At 37.4% G+C, this 20,421-nt stretch overlaps 2 protein-coding genes across 2 annotated transcripts; both read right to left on the bottom strand.

Annotated features, from left to right (window-relative positions):
• Positions 1-1,157: 1,157 nt before the first annotated feature.
• LOC131688293 (integrator complex subunit 9) lies at positions 1,158-3,473 on the bottom strand. The gene is made up of 4 exons (XM_058972493.1): positions 3,349-3,473; positions 3,095-3,286; positions 2,839-3,041; positions 1,158-2,783 (listed from the first exon to the last, which is right to left on the bottom strand). The coding sequence occupies exons 1-4, from the start codon at positions 3,355-3,357 to the stop codon at positions 1,193-1,195; spliced, it is 1,995 nt and encodes a 664-aa protein (XP_058828476.1). The 5' UTR covers positions 3,358-3,473; the 3' UTR covers positions 1,158-1,192.
• A 151-nt stretch (positions 3,474-3,624) lies between these two features.
• LOC131688242 (odorant receptor 63a-like) lies at positions 3,625-14,030 on the bottom strand. The gene is made up of 8 exons (XM_058972430.1): positions 13,752-14,030; positions 11,585-11,723; positions 8,979-9,161; positions 8,645-8,915; positions 8,474-8,579; positions 8,302-8,403; positions 8,012-8,167; positions 3,625-3,769 (listed from the first exon to the last, which is right to left on the bottom strand). Exons 1-8 carry the CDS (start codon positions 14,028-14,030, stop codon positions 3,713-3,715), a joined length of 1,293 nt encoding a protein of 430 aa, XP_058828413.1. The 3' UTR covers positions 3,625-3,712.
• Between the last annotated feature and the right edge of the window lie 6,391 nt (positions 14,031-20,421).

Raw genomic sequence — 20,421 nt, 5'->3', positions numbered from 1 at the left:
ATAAGAACGCCTTGAGCGTTCCTTAAGGGAGCCCTTAATTTTATCCCCGCGCTGCTTGTACGCAGGACATGATTTATGAGCATGTGAAGGGCCCCTGCAGCAAATACACTTTTCAGTTTCTTTGTCGCAAGAGTCATCCTCATGCTCTCCTTCGCATTTGCCGCATCGTTTCTTATTTCCACAATATGTGGCTGTGTGGCCCAACTGCTTGCAATTGCTGCAGCTCATGACCCGCGGTACAAACAGGCGAACTGGTAGGCGAACCTTGTCAAGGAGGATGTAGTTGGGAAGAGAGGACCCGGCGAATGTCACCCGAAGCGAGCCTGATAGAGAGTAGGTAGTCTTACCTCCCTCGGTGTTTGCGGTATACAATTGTTTGCATTCTAAGATCTTAATCTGTTCAAGAGAGGGGTCCTTAAAGCAGCCAACCCCGTGCTCCAACAGTTCTTCGCATTTCAGGCCCGGTTCGGACACTACCCCATCGATTTCACAGGCCACACAAGGCACGTACGCTTTAAATTCCCGCGTAAAGCGCTCACAGCAAGCAATCGCGTTTGCCTGCCCGAGATCATTCACTAGAACACGTATCTTGTTTGCCCGAACACGTGTTATCTGAGTTACGACCAGGTAATTAGCAGTCAGATCTCGAGAAAGATTTAATATATTAACCGGTTTCACTCCGGTCCGAAAATATACCACCCATGGCCCAGAGGAACCTTCTGGGTACTGCTTTATACGGGAAGCAATGCGAGTGTTAGGGGGATCAGGGACTTCCATGATTACATCAGATGGTATTTCGCACTCGGCCATTTAAGCACGAGGGCAGAGCGTTATATAAACGGGAATGTATCTTATTATTTGATTACAAGGTAGAGTAAAAGTAGGGAAAGGAAAGAAAGCAAACGAGGAAAAAAAATAAAGCAAAACTTATCTGCAAACAACGTCGATTGTTCCGCACCAGCGAAAACAATGTACTGGATTTACTGCCGGCAGAATGGCAGCTAACGAACGAACAAAGGATGACCTTCAATCACTGAAATTTACACACCGAACACCACTGTGAAATATAACGATCCGTTATATTTCAAAGGTTGGGAGACGTATGACCTAGAACTTAGTGTAGATGGAAACATGTGGGCATCAGAAAATTAAATTAAAATTATTTTATTTGCTTATGTGAAGATACCTTAATTTAGAAGCTTTGCACACACTGTAACAGCAAATCGCGCAACTTCAACCGCAAACTTTGCTTTCCACCGCACACAATACTGGTACTCTTTTCGCTGACCTTAACCATTGTGTCCTCACTGGGCATGTGCAGCGTAATTTCATCTACTCCACCCTGTTCCACCTTGATGTCGGTGATGCCATCCTGAGCCAGCTTCTTGAGAAATAGATTCACGTCCAAAGATCCCCACTCGTATTTCACATTGCGATACCGACTCTGTGATGGTGGCTGTAACTGAGTACCTTTGGCACTTTTCTGCTCTTCCAGTTCCTCAGCCGTTGGTTCCAACAGATGCAGATCGTGGATGTTGTCCTTCACACGTAGGACACCTGTTAGTGTAGAGATGGTGACACCAGGTTGGACCTCGTGCGGAACCAAAGTGCGGGCAATTTGCGGGTCAAGGTAGACTCTCGCTCGTTTCCGTTTAAACGGAAGTTTGATCACCTCACCGCGTTTGAATTTTATAATCATTTTATCCGGCACTTGATCGATGACCAGGTCCAGCTTGTGAGGAGCAATCGGTGGCGGTTGAGTGTAATTTTCCGGAATGACCAAAACGCCCGGTTTAAGTTCTTTAATCAGTTTGTTTGCTTGCTGGAAGTTTAGTGAAGTCTCAATAGGACAGTAAACCGTCTTTATAGCCAACGGTTGATAAGGAGCCAAGGCTTGCAGATATGGAAAATCAGGTTCAGTGAAAATTATTGTATGTTGAGGATTGGATCCCCAAAGCTCTACGAAGTGGACAGCATCTCCAAAGCGAAGGCTTGGATGACCGCAGAATACAACGCATGGTTGACGAAACTCGGTGCTAAAACCTTCGGAGTAAATATGCTTGAATTGTTTCAGTTTAGCGTTTTTCACTAAACTCGCATGTGGAAATGGTTCGTCTGGAATATAAACTTTATTCTGCTTTGATGTAGAAAGCCATTCTGCCAGAATATTCGAGTAAGCTAACGAACTGTCAGCTACAGGTGAAATGAAAAACATAGGAATCTGCGAAAATCCTTGGTTATCCAAACTGGACGACAAACACTCAAACAAATCATACACCACCCCAGAGGGATAGCATGGAATCAGTACCGAACCACCGTTCCGCAAGGTCATAACTACATTCATGCATAACTCTCCAAGCATGCCATCTGGATTGACATGAGGCGCCTGCGTTAATCCCGTCATTATAACAACATCCGAATACTTGAGCGCAGCTTGATTGATCGGTCGCGGATGGGTTGTTAATGTCGATGATCCACTGATGTATGAAATTTTTTCCTGTCCCGATACAATAATCCAATTGCTTGATCCCAAGCAGAAACCAGAACTCACTGGGGTTACCTGGAGTGCACCGAAAATATCCAACTTTTGATCATATCCGGTCATTTGGACTCTGGCCAGGCTTTTGTTAACCGCATCCATGTTGAACAAATGACGCCAGTTTTTGGGTTTGAAAATATCGTTCAGTGGTGGGGGCAGTAAGTGCTGTATATCTTTCCACATGCGAGCCACCGTTTCCTTCGGGGATGCCTCAATATATTCAACAAGTTCTTCGAGAAAAAATCTGTAAACACAACACAAGTATGTCAGTGAATTTGATGCAATTCGTCAAACGGTACCTTCCAATCTGAAGCGTCGGCTCTGTTGCATAAACCGTTCCACTGAAACCGGTTCCCTCGGTGATGAATGGCAGTGCCATCATATTTGTGTAATTTGATATTAGAATGATGTCTATTTCGGAAAAATTCAGTATTTTGTCTAATGGTGGAACAAATTCTGGTGCCGAGTTGACAAATGCACATCCACAGCATTCTTTAATTTCCTGATGAAAAAATATGGTAACGACCCGGAGTCAAAGTCATTGCGAATACCTACCCCATCGTCCAGCTGAATGTCTGGATCACGACAGTTCCAATTTGGCATCGAGTTGAACCTGGCACTCTGTACTAAAGGTAGAGGTAGAAAATTCAGAACGGAACTCATCGATAGACCGCAATCGAGCATTATCAGCAGATCCTTAAAGCTGAGAACATAACACGGCTTTGCCGGATCACCGCTAAGTGCATACTGTAAACAAATTTATTTAACGAACTGCTTGAATATAAAGTTGTTAATGTTATCATCATTACCAGTTTCATGATCGCTTTTTATGGAATCACCAAATTTTGCAATATCTAGGGAAATTTTGTTCCAAATCGTTTGTAAAACACTAAACACTGGTAATGCTTGCCGGTTTGGCAAATGTAAATAAACAACCGAACGAGAAATCCATGCATGTAGCCGAACTTTGACGTTCGTTCTGTTCAATTGCAGCGGTACCAGCGGTACAAAGCAACAAAAAATATGCCATAGATGCATGTCCAGATGTGCTACAACACTTTCAAATTTGGTGCGTTGAGCTGAATACAAATTTTTATTTGGGTGAGCAGTTTAAGAAATACAATTGAAGCTTACTATTTTTCACTTATAGAGATTAACAATTGACTTATTTTTCTATTCTTCGGTCAAAGTTTGTAGTGCCGTAAAGTATGATGCAGCAGTTCGCACGATCTAAAAAGAAAACAAACATGCAAATTTCATTTGAAAAAGCGAAAGACAATTTGTTGGTAGTACATACTATCGACAACAGAAAAAAATTTAAAAAAAAAGAATTGAAAATTGTCGAAGTTATCGCCCTTCCACGAAACACTTTTATTCTCTAGAGGCTTGCGGTAAACACTCTCCGAGGCAAACCACTCAACTGAAATCAAAAATTTAAACAAATATTGTAGAAAAATGTATTGTGGTGGTGTGAAAACCGAACCATTCAATCATCGCCAAAAAAAAAATTCCAATAAAAACCATACTGACAAAAAAGGTTTTTTAGGTGTTCAAAATTTCAAACAAAAATTTATCGCAAAGAACCAAAAATTGTTGGATGGAAAAGTAACCGTTCGAAGACACGAGATTGTTAATATGAACAATTTTAAAAAATTATGAAATTGGTTTAAAAGTTCTTGAGACGATCGCCGGTCAAAAAACTTCATTTCGAAATAATCGCGTTTAAAGTGTAGTGTGTCAAGTGCTTATGGATGGAACCGTCGATGAGAACAAAACTTTGCAGTTGTGTTCGTTTTATGAATCTTTATAGGTTTGTTTCAGTACACAGACAGGGATGCCACTACTTGTCAAAGAATTTCTGGCAGATCAACGAAAAATGTCTGGCAAAATCTGTCACTTAACAGCAATCTCAAAGCAAACTTATCAATCGATTTTTATTAAATTTGGAAAAATACGCCCAATTTCCGAAATGTGTGTGCAAACGCTTCTATAATTTAAAAAAGGGCGTAGAATGCATGCATTATGAACATTTTTTTTTCGATTATACACGCAGAATTTTATTTATGCATACTTTTCTATCTGCCTCTCGTTTCTTCTGCTGTAAATTTTATGCATTGAACATATTCGGTCTATCCACTCATTGAATGCTTATTAGAAGTTTATGCATGGAAATACATAAAAATCACAGAAGAAGAAAAGAGACGGGAATAGAAAGTATGCTAACCATGCATATTTTTGTTTCTCAGTGTAGTATTTAGTACAAGTACTCGAGAATAAACTAAAGGGAACAAATAGTTCTGTTCAAAAAACATGCACTAAAAAAATGTTACACACGCAAACAAAAATTTATGTTAAATTTTGGTTTTAACAAAAACAATTAATTTACGAAATAATGCACTAATGCCCATCATGAACCGTCAACAGTCAACTGTGTATCGTTTTAAATATGCAACAGATTTTTAGGTATATTTCGATTACGAATATTATGAAAATCAATATGAAAGTTTTTCTAACAACAACTTTTATCCTACTTTTGTAATTCATACTATTTGCAGTCAAAAATGCAATTTTTGTCTTCAGTGTTATCCTAAATGTTACTTAAAATCAAAATGCACATAAAATTGGAGTGCACCTCTCGTTACGCCCCTGTTAAAATCAAAATCCCTATAGACTTATCCAGCTGCGTTGATATTGTGCCGTTTTGACGTTTGAATTGGGGAGAAAAAAAACAAATCGTTTACAAGGCGAAGGGGGAGGGTGGTAGTATAAAAATGCTAGATCTCAGTGTGCATATTTTAAACGTCAGATATCTTAATAGGGGAATTAAAGCGTCATTTAACTGTCCATGAAAAATCAGGTAACTCCTCACACCAACGAGAATCGCAAGCTTTTCATAAAATTAAATGCTTTAATTCCCGTGCTGAAAAACGATGCACGATGTTTGTTTACATATTTCTGATTTTTCTTTAAACTTTTGTAGAAGGCACCTCACTACACTTGAATGTCCCCATAGAGTACTTGACAATATGTAACTGTATTAGTGTGTTCAACGGTTTGTTTTTCGTCCACCTGTGACCTAAAAATCAATTTTTCGACTTTTCCATGTTAAAACCTTAATTGATTAGTTCATTATGTTCTACAAACTTGCAAGTATCACTAAAATACAACTTTTTGTTGAAGATGGTTTCTTCTATTGTGAAATCAATGTTCCGACTTTCAAAGCTGTTTTCCATATAAATTTACACTATTTTCATCAATGAATTCCGATTTCATAGTGAATTTGTGACAGTCAAACTTTAGCTACTCCGATACTACTCCGATCCATTATTTCAAGAATGCATTTAATATTACAGAGGAACAGGATATAGTGGGACCCATTGTTTGGGTGACCATTTAAGTACGACGGTTTATAACATAAATGCATATGTAAGGCATACATGCTTTAAAGATCCTTTAAGCATGTACGCGTTAAAGCTTTCTATGCGTATACAGAGCAAGTGATAATGCTATATTTCGGCTGAATCGATATGCATTTATGATGCTAATATAGAGCTTTAGTGCTTTGTAAATTCTGCAATAGAGTTTCAACGCAACATTAGTGCAATCCCAACGAACAACGAAAGCTATAATTGGAAAATGGCTTGTATTCCAGCTAAATTGTTCGTTGGGAATCTATAGCCAATATTGTGCAATGGCTTAAGGGGGTCCTCTTATATAATTGTGCAAAAAGCACCTAATGTTTAATAATTTTTTTGGAAAATTAAAATGACTTAGACATCTGCAAAATGTTCATTGAAATAAAAAAGTGTAAGATGTCACAAACTGGCGGCTCCAGCAAAAGGTGCTTTGAAAACCGACCTCATCGGGTATGATACATGGTCGCAATTCGTCATTTACAAGCAGCAAACTAAAACGATCTTGAAGATTACATTCCGTAGAGGCGCCCCAACCTAAAAAACTTGAAAAAATTCCATGCAGAAACAAAATAACGGCCACTTGAAAATAAAGTATCGTTTTTTCGCCAGATTTTTCCACTTTGGTCGGCTGTAGAAAATCGTTAATGATCAAAATATTGCGATTTTGTAGGTTACAGCGCCTGAGAATGTTGTCTTCTTTTAGGCGGGCAAAACCCGAAGTTGATTGGTTGAATGGTTCAAAAACGAGAATGCCAGCAGATTCGAAAAATCTTGTTCCGAGAAAGCCGCGTATTTGGACGCCATTTTTGACACCTTACACTCGAAAATTTTTATTTCATAGATGAAACCTTAATAAACATTTTGCAGAATAACGCACATGTCTAAGGCATTTTACTGCTTAAAAAAAATTATTAAGCATTTGGTACTTTTGCCACAATTATATATGAGGATGCTTATGCTTATGGTTACTTAGGTATAAAATACGTCATTTTGCCTCGATAAAGAGGTCTGATATCTGTGGTATCTAGTATCTTTGACGAAGCTATTCAAAACCTAATTTTCTACAACTTTGCCGAAGACATCTACACTATAAAAAAATTTCTGATTTTTTTCTGTATTGAACATATCCTACTAAGAAATGCTGATTATAAAATTACATATATGGCCTCAAAAAGGGTTTGTCCCACCTTTTTTGGATTGGTCCCACTGTGGAGCGGCTTCCGCTAGATACCAATGCAAATGAAGTGTATGAGCTTAGCCCAATGATGATCGAAAAAGAAATCAGTGAAGTTGCGACATCCGCTGCTTTTAATAGTTTTTTACGATAACTTTCTAGATCCAATAGTAGTCAATTTCGAGGTTAGAAGATGCTGATCATAGTCTGACTACCGATCTGCATGCTGTTAGTACTATAAGCATAATGTATAAACATAGTTAAAATATCGCTGTTAAGAAATACTACATTTTCTTGCACAGAGCAAGTACATTTTTCTCTCGTCCTACTCATGACTTCAATTGATTTGGAAATAGTCTTTGCTAAGAACTCGTTGTTTGAACATTTGATAACCGGCGCGCTACCGCACGGTTCGTTCTACGAGGCCACAATGCAACTAAATTCAAGTTTTATCAATTGGTTGCTGCTAAGTCAGATCAGAGTACGTTGCATTGCATTGATTTCGAGAAAAACGTTTGAATTGAAGCATCCTTTACATTATAATTTGAAATGAATTTTTCCTATAATTCTTGTTTATCGTAACATATTTCTAATCTGGTAAAAGTCAAATGTAGCTGAAGAAATTCTTTATCCAGTGCTATCATTATCTCATTTCTTAAAATTTTTCAACTTAATCTGGTCTGACATAACACCGATCAGTTGACTAGTTTTGGATAGTGGGGAGTTGAATATTATTGTAAAGTAGAACTGTTACTCCTTGAAGCACCCGATTCGATATGTGTCGAAAATACAATTCAATCCTGAGCTATATTTTCTGCAGGAAGGACCACGTGATCTACGAAATGAGTTTACCTAGGTGCAGAAGCAAACAAATAAACTTACCGTCAGATACGTTTCCAGTGACATAACACACAGGTTAAAAGCACTGATATCCACCGTTTTCTGAACGTCCAGGAACATAATGTGCATTGTCGATTGGAATTTCTTCGAACGCTTGTACCAGTCGCATTCGTACACCGAGTTGGGCAATTCCACGCTCTATTTGCATCCGTGGCATTGAGTAATTGGTATTGATTGACGCAAAAAGAGAAGAAAATAAGCATCGTTACGAGCACGTTCCGTGTTCCAATTCTCGACGTTTGATGCCCCAGATTAATATGTATATTATTTACCTCATTTTGGACTCTTTGTCCATACCAGCAGAATAAGAACAGTTGATAAAAGGCAGCGATCAAGTAGAAAATCATCACAAGGGTTTGCGAGTCGCGTTCGCTCTGAGGGTTGAACAAAAAGAAGATTAAAACTGCTTGTGGTAGACAGAAGAGTTCGTTGGGTTACACTTGCCGCATTCGCACTGGTATGAAAGGCGATCACACAAATGATTGACGTACTGGTGAACAATTGAACAACAAGAATTGGCGAGAAGATCTCATTAATGGATTCCATGAACCTTGAACGATGGAATCAAAATATTGAACCTTGCGTGTATGACGTCGCGTACTTCACAAGACTTACTTCATGGCTCTCGTATGATGTTTGATGCACTCGCGCAGGAAAAATACACTCTCCTCATCGTTGAAGTTAACGTTAGTCGTATCCTTGATGATCAGATTCAACGTGCTGAACATGGCAACGACGTGCATCGTTAGAAGTACGTACAACCCGTCGAAAGACACAACTCCAGCCCAGGTGGTGAAACCGGATAGCGATTCCGAGCAGAACAACAGTTCATGGAGCGGTGAATGATACTTTGCCTCCTCCATGTAGCGATAGTACGTCTTATAGACTGCGAATAAAATTGTCATTTAATAGAAGAGCTGAAATTGTTACTCCAATAACATGAAATTACCAAAACGCTTTGGAATATCATTTCCTTGGAAAAGATTGATCAAATTAATAATGGCGGGTACGACAGAATACGAACTAGCCACGATTCCAACCGAAAAGGCGTAGAGGCGCAAGTTGATGTTAACTTCCTTCCATTTATCCTGCATGATTTTTTCGATGTTCTCGAAGATCTGTTTGTTTTTTCCTGAAAAGATTTTTGAATATATAAACCATTTCTGGAAACTGTTTTCTCCTAATCTTAACTTCCAAAATTGTAATTTGGGATATACTCATAAGCAATGCTCCTAAGAACCCGTGAGAAATTGTTGCTATAATTTCACGATATGTGTTAGATGCATTCTATTCTGATTCGTTCTGTATATTCTACGTATAGGGGAGACTGGGGCTAGTTGGTGGTTTTCATCCTGCATAAGTGAAGTGAAAGCAAAGGTCCGGTAATTCGCGTTCGCCAAAAAGGAAGATTGAGTGAAGATTTTTTTCTGTATTCGGAATGAATTGAACCTGCTAAAGAAACATGATTTGATTTTTTAATAAAAAGTTTGGCCGATTTACACACATTTTTGTTTGACAAATTTGCGTGAGCTGGTAACAAACATGACAATAATGTTCCATAAATACCTTCTCGTCTCATTGCGACTGTACTCTCCGCAAAATAGATCTTTAGCACACACGTCCATAGCGAACTAGTCTCACCATTTGATTACATTGTTCCTTCAAATTGATGTTCTTTGTGTGCTTCAAACAACTCGAACAATTAAAAATCTTATTCGATTTTGTTCTGTTTATTTTCGTCCATTTCTGGACAGCAAATGAGTTATTTTAAATCTTCAATCTTTTCCTAATACACTAGTTATAACACTTTGTTACTTGTATGGACTCAGCTTCAGATTCGTTCAAATCTGAAAGATTAAGATCCGTCCAGATTTCGAAAATATATATTTTAGCTAATTGCCAGCTAATAATTGTTGCTGAAATAATACTATTAATGTTAAAGTATTATGCGAACAGCATCGTCTTGAACATAACCAAACATGCTTACCATGTTCTTGAACATCTATTACGAAAAAATGTTTGCACAGCTAAACTAAAACTGACGTTTGGCGAAGCTACAACCATAACAAAGATTTCACGAAACAGTACTACTTTGTAGTACTAATGACGTACTTGACAGATCGATTGATTTGAGATATCAACTATCTCAAATCAATCGATCTATCAAATGCGACGTGACAATTGAGTCCCAGAGGGCTAAGTGTCACATACCATTCGATTCAATTCGTCGAGACCGCAAAATGTCTGTGAGTGCATGTGTGCAAATAAAGCCGCTCAATTTTCCCAGAGATGGCTGAACCGATTTGCACCAATTAAGTTTCAAATAAACGGTTCTAACGCTCCCACAAGCTGCTATTGTATTTTTGTTGATCCTACTTCCGGTTCCGGTATTACGGATTGAAGACTGCAGTCACATAGCAAATTCCCATATAAACTTGCACCATGCAGATTTCCAAAAAAACGGATTTAACATTACATGGATTGGCGGGTCTAGATCACTAAAGACCAATCAAAGTAGCCTTGACCATATTGGCCACCTCTTAGGGGGGTGGAGATAGCATAGTTGGTAAATCGATTGCTCACATGGGTTCAATTCCCAACCCCGTACATAGGGTAATAGATTTTTCCAAAAAAGATTTCTCTAACCCAACAAAGAGGCGAATGACCCTAAGGTTAAAACCTCTATAATTGAAACAAAAAAAAATTGGCCACCTATGACGGTTCTTGATACTCTCGGGGAACTAGCAAAGTTCGTAAGATAATGTCACACCTTTTTCTCAGCAAATTCTTGACTTATTTTTACAAACTTTCAAATGATAAATACAATACATCCATTGACTGCTATTGAATTTCATTCAGATCTGATTTTTGATTCCGGAGTTACTACGGTTATATGCGAATTTAAACCGAAACAAGGTACCGCGCATATTCACAACGGATTCGGTGATGACTGAACCCAGCTTCAACAACTAGACCTCTCTCACATCCTTCTTTTACAGCTATAATCCCTTTCCCCTCCCACTGCATTCCAAAATATGTTAACACGAAGGCAACATTTAACTCATGCTGATTTATCCACTTAAACATTATATTTTTTGTTCCAAGGACGACATCGTCAACATGTTGCTCATTAGCTTCGTGGCAGTCGTACCTTTGTAAATATGTGCAAAGTGTAATGCGAATGTAACAGACATTTTCACAGATATATTGTATATTGCTAGCTATTGGATAAATGAGAAAGGCACAATAACACCATCAGGTGGATTAAAACAGGTTTTTTTTCTAAAATCCCAAACCTTGACAAACATACGATTGAGACGTATAAGCCAACTGTCAAAATTACCTTCAAATAAACCGTTGTTGACCGAACACAGTGTACAGCAGTTAATATAAGAGAACTCTTTTCCCTTTTGTTTACTACCCAACATCTGTGATTGGAGAGTAACGGTTTATCCGGAATTTCCACTCAAAGTAAATTTAACAGTTGGCTTATCCGCCCTACTCATATGTTAGTAAAAAACAAACGCTAAATTCAAATATATTTAAAATACATACCTTTTTTCAAAAAGCAAATCTTTCTTAAAATTTCATGATTCTTCATAGTTTGAAGTATTTCGAAGATTTCGTCCGAGTAACTGTGTAGCCGCATTATTTTTATTCCAGTCGTGCTAATACTGCAGAAAGAACAGAGACCCTTGAACAAGTTTGATTAGTTTGACGATAATGAAATGTGTTACACAGGCATAAACATTTGATAAAATCTATAAATTTTTTTATGCTCTCCTAAAGCTAAGACGTTTCATTGATGATGTTTTACCTCTATTTCCAATTCGTATTAAACTTAGCAGTTGCAATGCTGATTATGATGCCTTTTTCTATAGATTTATTTGACACGATTCAACGTGTTAGCACAACTGAGCCGTGGAACTTTTAAGTTTTTACAATAAGTAGAACTAAAAAATGCTAAGAATGTCTGGCGACCAGATCCTGGTGACGCAGTTTACTGCTACGTGTTGAGATCTTTTTCCTTGGTGGCGAGGCATTAGTTGCCCTACCCGTCGCAGCTTGGGGGTCATTCAGTCTGCCTTCTCTCGCGTTACCGTTCACGTCTATGTCATCATCGGTACTGCTTTCTTGCTGTTCACGGTCAGAGGTTCTTGTTCTTACGGGTCGCTGTTAAAAATCTGTCGTAATCGGTATTAGTTTCTTTAGTGGTGGTGCTAGTTGTTGGTTTTGGAGCATAATGTCGTGGATGTTGTGCCTTTATTATTGGTTAATTGGGTCGTTGTTTTTAGTTTATCTGTAAGTGTCGCTGGCAACTTGTTAGAGTTGGATGTAGTTAATGAGTTTTGATAAATTGCTTCGGCGCAAATTTTTCCGTAATGGACTGTCAGGACAGATCCCAACTGCCCGGGATATGTGATTGTTTGCTTATAGGTTACGCCATCCTTCGATGATTTGCATTTACGGTAATAGTCATGTAACCAATACCTATTGGCTTAGTCACTCGCATCCTCACAATACGAACGCCGTTAGGAATACCGGTGATAAAATTCCTCCAAGTGTCATTCGTAATAGATTCCACTTCTCTATATTGCGATATAATTCGTTTGAATTAATCTTCCTTAGTGCGCGGTGCCAGGTCATGGATACGAACGTCCACCATGTTATATTCTATATACACGGAGATCTTGATTCTGATGTTATTATATTCGAACTCGTGTTGCATGTTGGTCTTTGCAATGAAATTTTCCGTCTGTGCTAAATTTCTAAACGCGATCAAAACACAGTTTTTGACGTGATGTAGCTGAATGCAAATAACTACCGCGAGATTACGCTCTATTTTAACTTTAACTAGCGCCACCTGAACTGGGTCTAACACGACTTTTCATAAAGTCGATCGAAATTGTGATATCCCGAAGGACAGGTGCTTCTGTTTCCTTTGGCAGACTCATTTCACTGTGCAGACGATACAATACTGTTTGTGCACTGGATATAGAACAAAGCGCTGGCTTGCTTCACAGGTGCCTACAGTGTAGCGATTGTTTGTTTCAGTTTTGTGTGAGATCAGAAGACTGGTGATGCCTGGTGCCCTAGACCACGTGTGGAACTATCTCAGACATTACTGCGTTGAAATTTGATCGATTTTCAGTTTTTGACATTGTTGTAGATAATAGAATTATCCGGTAGATTCTCATTTTTAATGATGTCTAAGGTACTACAAAAATGCGAGCTAGTACACTGTAAAAGCTCAGTTTTCGTTCATAAACCTTGAAAGAAAATTGTTTTGGACTCCAACCATATTATTTTACTTTTGGAAAAAGGCTATTCTTTCATATTCCGATGTTTTAGAGATGCCGGCTGCTCTACCAAACACACCCTAGGAAAGCTGTGCTTTCCCATTCAATATTCTTGCTGTTCGTTTTGTGTGAATAAAGCTAATAGTAGCATTTGGTGAAGATCTAGAAATTATTGGCCATTAAATTACAAAATGATATCCGAAGTGTTGTGAAATTATTTGTATTGGACGCAAGTAGGACATAAAACGTTAGCTGAATTGACATATGATGATTAACAAAAAAATCCAGATTTTTAATTGATTTACAAGTTGGTAATTACTCATGCTTATCTTATGTGCTTGAGACTGAAGGAGATAGGACGAATTTATGTTAGTATGTTGTGTAAAGAACGATGCGTAGATTTACAAACTTATCTTTCTTACCTCGGTCAGGGTTTTCAGTTCACCGAAATTATTACAGAAAAATTCCACTTGCAAGTACGTGTTGTACCAGTGCATCACAATCATGAAATAATATAAACGCTTCCACCAGTTCTGGTTGGTCCCGATGAACTTTTCGGGCCAAATTCCTAACGAAGTCGACAATACCCGTAGCCAATATATACTTTCATCGTTTCGTTCTGGAGCATCCGGCTCCGGTCGGTAGTGTTCTATTTCCATTGTCAAAGCCTGCAATTTTGCTTGAATTTCCCGAAATCTCATCCTTTTAAGGGTAAGTTTTTTTGCCACGTTATAAATTCAACCTATTTTGAAACGAGTATTGCAATCGTCATTGTGTCACCCGAATGCTGGTTTCGAAATGAGATATAGTCTTTAAAAGTATATTAAGTAATTTGGAGTTAAAAATGTTGAAACTCTGAAAATCACTTTCAAAATTCAACATCCAAACTAAATCAACTATTCTAATCATAACTTGTACTTATATTTACATGCACCATACTTTTACTTCATTTCTGATGCCATTGAGAAATTGTCTAAACTAAGTGGTATAAATCAGCTTAACAAAAATCAATTCAACGTCTTTCGGAACAAGTCATGCGATGGTAAGTACTGATTGTACAGCTCGATAGACCATTTCTTCTCATTATCTATCATTACCGGTATGTATGTTGGCCATTGTCTTTGATCCTTGATGCTCATAAATCTGACCTGGCACACCAGAAACTAGCGGGACAAGGCTCGACATCAATTACTTATCGGGAAAAATCGCCAGTCGAAAATGATCAAACCTGTACTTACATGCAAATGAGACACGCTGTATGAATCATACAGGTGTGATTGTGATGGCCACGGGACTTTGATCGGATCACCCTACTGAAATTGGTGTGAATTATTTCTGCCCTTCACGGTCTAAATTCGATGGAAAATGCTTCATTCATAGTGAGAAAGGTGACTTGCTGAAATCAGCAATGGTAAACGTTTATTTCAACGTTCCACGTGTGTAGTCTGTGATTTGCGCGATTGATTCATAGCGACAAGAACTGCTTATCAATAATTAATTATAGCGCTTATCATTTGGAAAGGCCCTCCAAAGACAATTTTGCATGGCATTTCAGGGGGAGTAATTAAATTTCTTATGTCCAAAATAAGTTTATCTTCGATGCAATCTCCCGCAAGATCCAATCAACAGGGTCACGGACAAATTTCTTTTTCCTTTCTTCCTTGTTAATGACTGGGTAGTATTGTAAAAGCTGACTTTAAGAACAAGGCACAATGTGGGGTAATAAATGTATTCTGGATAGTCAAAAGTCCATTGTTCTTTATGTTGAAAAGTCATTTGGCGTCGTAGTTCTATTAAAACATTTCTATTTTTATTATGAATCGATTTCATTAGACAAACGAATTTCTCGATGAAATATACGAGTCTTATTGCGATATCTTAGGTGGTAGTGGGGATTATTAAATTTTTATTAAAGCCTACATGCCTTTAAACAGAATTACCTGTTTCTAAGTTCATTGAAATAGACGATTTATATATTAAAACATTATAAACTCATAGAAAAATTCACATTTAAAGGTAGAAAAAAAGTCTACAAAATAGTATGAAAATTGTTGGTTGCTACTGTACTGCAAAACGAAAATTATGTTTGATAAGGGAATATAATTATCAGGTAAATCATCATTTAAAGAGCAGCTCATACTATAAAGAAGGAAAAATATCTGTTATAATTCTGTTATAACCAAAAGTTGGTTTTATGGCACGATTTTACTAAAATATTAGTTTTAGCTACCATTTTTCTCTGGCATTTTAAAGGTAACGTTAATTTTTATTTTTGCCTTTCTCCTATAGAAAGGCTATGCAATCACTCTGAAAACCGACTTTTTAACCGAGGTCTAGAGGGCTGAGTCTCTCATACCATTCGACTCAGTTCGTCGAGTTAGGCAAATGTCTGAGCGTGTGTGCGTGTGTATGTATGTATGTGACCAAAAATAAGCACATCGGTTACTCAGGAATGGCTGAACCGATTTTGAAAGATAAACGTTCCCATAGGCTGCTATTGAATTTCATTTAATTCCGATTTCCGGTTCCGGAGTTACAGGTTTAAGAGTGGGGTCACGCATGAAATTCCCATATAAATCGGAATCATCGTGATATCTAAAAGATGCAAAACTTCATAAAATGTGTTCGAAAATGTTTGGATTCATAGTTTCAGCTCACTGATGGCCAATCAAACCCACATTGACCACATTGGATAACTTCGACGGAACCGGAAGCTTCGGGAAAGTGGTTATGTTCCTGGGTGGAATTCATATCTGCTTCTCAAAAATGTCTGACTCGATTTTCACAAATTCAGTCTCAAATTAAAGCTAGAATATTCCTATTGAATGCTATTAAATTTCCTTTGAATCGGAGTTCTGGTTCCTGTGTTTCGGGTTGAAGTATGCGACCACATGCGAAATTTCAATATATGTATAAATGATGCAAAAATAATTAAAATGAGTTACAAATTGCTTGAAATTGTGGTCGACACTCTTATAGCATTCGACTCACTTCGTTGAGTTCGGGTAAAAAGTGTGTATTCGTATGTGTGTATGTCTGTGCGATTGCGCATCGGTTACTCGGAGATGACCGAACCAATTTCTCAAAACAGGTCTCAAATGGAAGGTTTAATATGCAGTTTGGTGTAGTAACGCCCCCCACTGACCATAACACCTCCACCTTTCATCAACCCCCCCCCCTTTTTGGCCACACTCGCACCCGCTTTAGAGCATTACAAAAAAACACTAATTTTTGAAATCTCAAAGGCCTGCTATTGTGACAAATAGCAAAGTAAACTCAGATGCCAAATTTCATATCATTTGGACAACTTTAGACCTCCGCCCACTTTGCTTGAAGTTTTTGACATTGTTTTCATGGGAAAATACAGTGTGTCCCACATTTATACGTTCACCCTAATTTCTCAGTATAACTTTTTTTGTATTCAAACAAACTGCACAAATTTTTTAGCGTTTGTTTTGAAGCCTAATCAACGATGTTTCTCGAAATTAGAAGCCCTGGTGCGCTTTGTTCGTTTGTTATGGTAGTTTAAATGAAAAAAGTGATGTCCCATATTAATAAGTTCACCTTACTTTTTTGCTTTTCTCATATAGAAAGGTTATGCAATCAATCTGAACATCGTCAACCTAATCCCGGTCTATCCCCCCATCACACACCATCCTTCCCTAAACCCACCTTCCCTCATCAATTAAACTCCCCCCCCCCCCCAAAGAAAATTTCCTGGTTCCACCGTAATAAACTTCCCTATTAGGTCTGTAAAACCAGTGAAAAATTTGGTTCGAAATGATTTTGAGTTTAAAAACTACTTTAAAATTGAAACTAATTTAAAATTCGTTAACAAAACTTTTTGGCGGGGTTCGGACCCCCCGAACCCTCCTCCTGGATTCGCTGCTGGGTTCAAGTGCTTCAGCTACGACACATAGCTTCTCAAGTTCGTGGCTGTCGATTCATTGTATGTATGTGCAAATCGTACTGAATATGTTATGGACATTTCCACTATTATATTGAGCATCACCAGCCATGGAATAGTACACGAAAAAACCAGTCATAAATTCATGAAAAGTCACGATTTCGTGAACTGAACATTTTGCGAAAACCATGACCAAGTTTCTGAAATTATGAATAATAAACCTCGAAATCATGAAAATATTTGTGTTTTCAAAAAACTAGTTCGCCCCGAATATATACATGGCGTTACATTGAATGTTTGGTTATGGTACTGTTGTTGTTCCCTGGTGGACATGTTTAGTTTTTGTTGTGATTCTAGTTCACGATTTGGGAATATACTACTATAAATCCAATCAGTCAAATGATGTTCATGATTTCAAGAGCATATTGGCGATTCTTGTGATTTCTCATCACGCTATTGTGCTATCTTATTCATGAGTTTTCTATCGCATTTTTCTATCAGACTAGCGAGATTAAAATTTATGATTTCAGGATCTTATTCGCGATTTTTGTAATTTCTGTTCACGTTATCGTGATATTGAATAGAGTGATTCATGTTCATGATTTCAGGATCTAAGTCACAATTTCTGTAACTGCTGTTCATGTTATCGTAATATTTTAGTCAAAAATAGAGTAATTTATTTTCATAATTTCAGGATTTTCGTAATTTCTGTTCATGTTATCGTAATGTTATATTTTAAAACTTACTTCCAAATTTGACACGAAGAGTAATATGACTAATATTCATGATATCAGCAGTTTTGCCATGGTATTTGTAAATTCCCTTCGTCTAATTGTGATCTGATACTTTTCGATTACTATCGATTTTTTATTCGGAATAACGTGACAATATGAACTGGATCATAAAAATATGACTAATTCGCGATATCTTGTTCTGTGAATTATATCGCGCACACTATTTGGGATTCTCAGCGCAGTTTTCGTTTTCTATCCAGACATCACAATTAACCTTATCAAACGAATAACGATGTTCGAGGTCCTAATAGTTTTTTTATATCTAATGCTCGTGTCTATTACTATGGTCGCATTTCATAAAACAGTGCATGGAATAAAATTATTCCACGAATAATTCTCCAAATTTTGTGAAATAGCTCACGGGAAAATTTCATTATCATGTTGCATGAAATTGTAAATGATTAGCGATATCTTCTAAATATCACCACGCAAAATAGATTGTAAATCATTTACTAGGCATCATGAACCAGTTCATGATTTTCATTTCACAAAAATGAACGGGAGTTGCGACTTATACTAGATATCATGAACCAGTTCACGAATACATGAAAAATATTTGATGATTTTGTGAACTAATTCACGAGCACGGATATTGGATCGCACCTAATATATTAGAGATCATGAATTAGTTCACGAGAAATAAATGGATTCATGAATACAATTTTGAATTTCGCGAAATAGTTCACGAGAACATATCCGGAATATTTTGATTTTGTGAACTAAGGCTCCTATATCTATGAAAACCATCATGAGTCAACCTTTGGTTTTATGAACAATGTTCATAAAGTTGTGAACTAGTTCGCGTACTGAAAATCGCTTTAGAAATGACTTGGTGGAAACCGTGACTGAAGTTCACAAAACAAAAACAAATAGTTCCACTAAAATAAGCGTTATACGGGCGGTACTGAAGGTAAATTGAACATAATTTTTTTTCATGTAGTTTGGATTAATGAGAAAAGCACAATTGCACCGCTAGGTGGATTAAAACAGGTTTTTTAGTTAAGGGTCACGCTCAGAAAAAAGTCTAGAAAGAGAACTGCGGAGACTCCGTTTTGGATCGATTGGATTCGGGTGTAGCTGTCAAAAACGAATCCAATCAAATACTTCCTATGCTTATAACAATGAACGTGTTGCCATTGTTATAAGGGCACACATTGCATAAAACACTGCTTTTCTCTCCGCAGTTCTTTTTCTATAGTTTTTCTAGTAACACTCACTGTTTTAGTTTTGTTTACTAGTCTAGTTCTCTAAAATAAGCACATTTCTCGACAAACATATGATTACGGCCTAAAAGCCAACTGTCAAAATTCACTTTGAATGGAAATTCCGGACAAACCGTTACATGCCAATCACAGATATTGGTAGTAAACGAAAAAGAAAAGTTTTCTCTTTCATTAACTGTTGTGAAATCGTCGCTGTTGTGCTATCTTATGACAAGCGCCATTTAGCACTTTTCGAGAAAAACGATTTTTAAAGTTTGAGATTGAATATCTTAAAATTTATAAATGCTAGAAGCTTTTCGGAGAAGGCATTCGATGCTTCTATCTTTTCTGAAGTAAACTCTCGATTTGTGCGAAGATCGGTTGACTATATTTACAGTTTTTGCTTAAAATGTAAACTAAAGTCGCTCACATACGTGTCATAAGTGTGTATTGATGATAAAATATGTATGACGTGTCACAAATGTGTACAGAAGATTTCATATAAAAATGAATTATAACTGATTCGTAAAATTATGCGTTATAGATCACTATGTCCAATATCATACTTTTCCATGCGATAGCAGCAATATCAGGTTACAAAATGATGGTATTAGAACACAAAGTTTTTCCAATTTTCCTACTTTATTCAGGAAAAACAATGAACAAAAATTGGTTTCATTGACAATTTAGAGACAATGTATATCAAACAATGTTATTGTTGACAGGTGACTAGACGAAACAAATGCTCTTCTTGCATAATCCATCACTACATTTCGGTATACTTTCCAAAACAAGTGGAAATCTCAAAAGGAAATTTATTCAATAATCATGAATATATAAGCCAACCATTCCCAGAAAAAAAACTATGGTAGGAAAAGTTTTGCTCCCGAGACAAGAACCTAGCTAATGCTTATGGTTGATCTGCATAGGAATCCTATGTCATCAGAGACATCTGTTGGTTTGCTATAAGCTTTTCGGCTTATAGCAAGCCAACAAACTAAGAATGTTGTCTCTTTTTTCTTTGTCATAAGATAGCACAACTCGATCACTCGAGAAATTGGCGCTTGTCATAATCGTGTTTCGCTATATCTCAGTAACCCAGCAGAATTTCAAAATTCTGAAAACGCGACTTTATGGAGATTTTAAAACTTAGTAACATGGCATATCTAACTCAGTTCACCCCAAATTG

The sequence above is a fragment of the Topomyia yanbarensis genome, chromosome 3, assembly GCF_030247195.1.
Source record: "Topomyia yanbarensis strain Yona2022 chromosome 3, ASM3024719v1, whole genome shotgun sequence".
In the NCBI taxonomy this organism is placed as follows: Eukaryota; Metazoa; Arthropoda; class Insecta; order Diptera; family Culicidae; genus Topomyia; species Topomyia yanbarensis.
The sequence above is the reverse complement of the archived record's forward strand: the minus strand, read 5'-3'. Positions and strand labels throughout refer to the sequence as shown.

Excerpts from the sequence above, each read along its gene's own strand:
- LOC131688293 (XM_058972493.1), bottom strand. Across the intron at positions 3,042-3,094 it reads ACATTCAGCTGGACGATGGG|GAAATTAAAGAATGCTGTGG; the intron begins GTAGGTATTCGC and ends TTTTTTCATCAG. Across the intron at positions 2,784-2,838 it reads CCGACGCTTCAGATTGGAAG|ATTTTTTCTCGAAGAACTTG; the intron begins GTACCGTTTGAC and ends TTGTGTTTACAG.
- LOC131688242 (XM_058972430.1), bottom strand. The coding sequence starts at position 14,030 with ATGAGATTTCGGGAAATTCAAGCAAAATTGCAGGCTTTGACAATGGAA. Across the intron at positions 9,162-11,584 it reads GATTTGCTTTTTGAAAAAAG|GAAAAAACAAACAGATCTTC; the intron begins GTATGTATTTTA and ends AAATCTTTTCAG. Across the intron at positions 8,580-8,644 it reads CATCATACGAGAGCCATGAA|GTTCATGGAATCCATTAATG; the intron begins GTAAGTCTTGTG and ends CCATCGTTCAAG.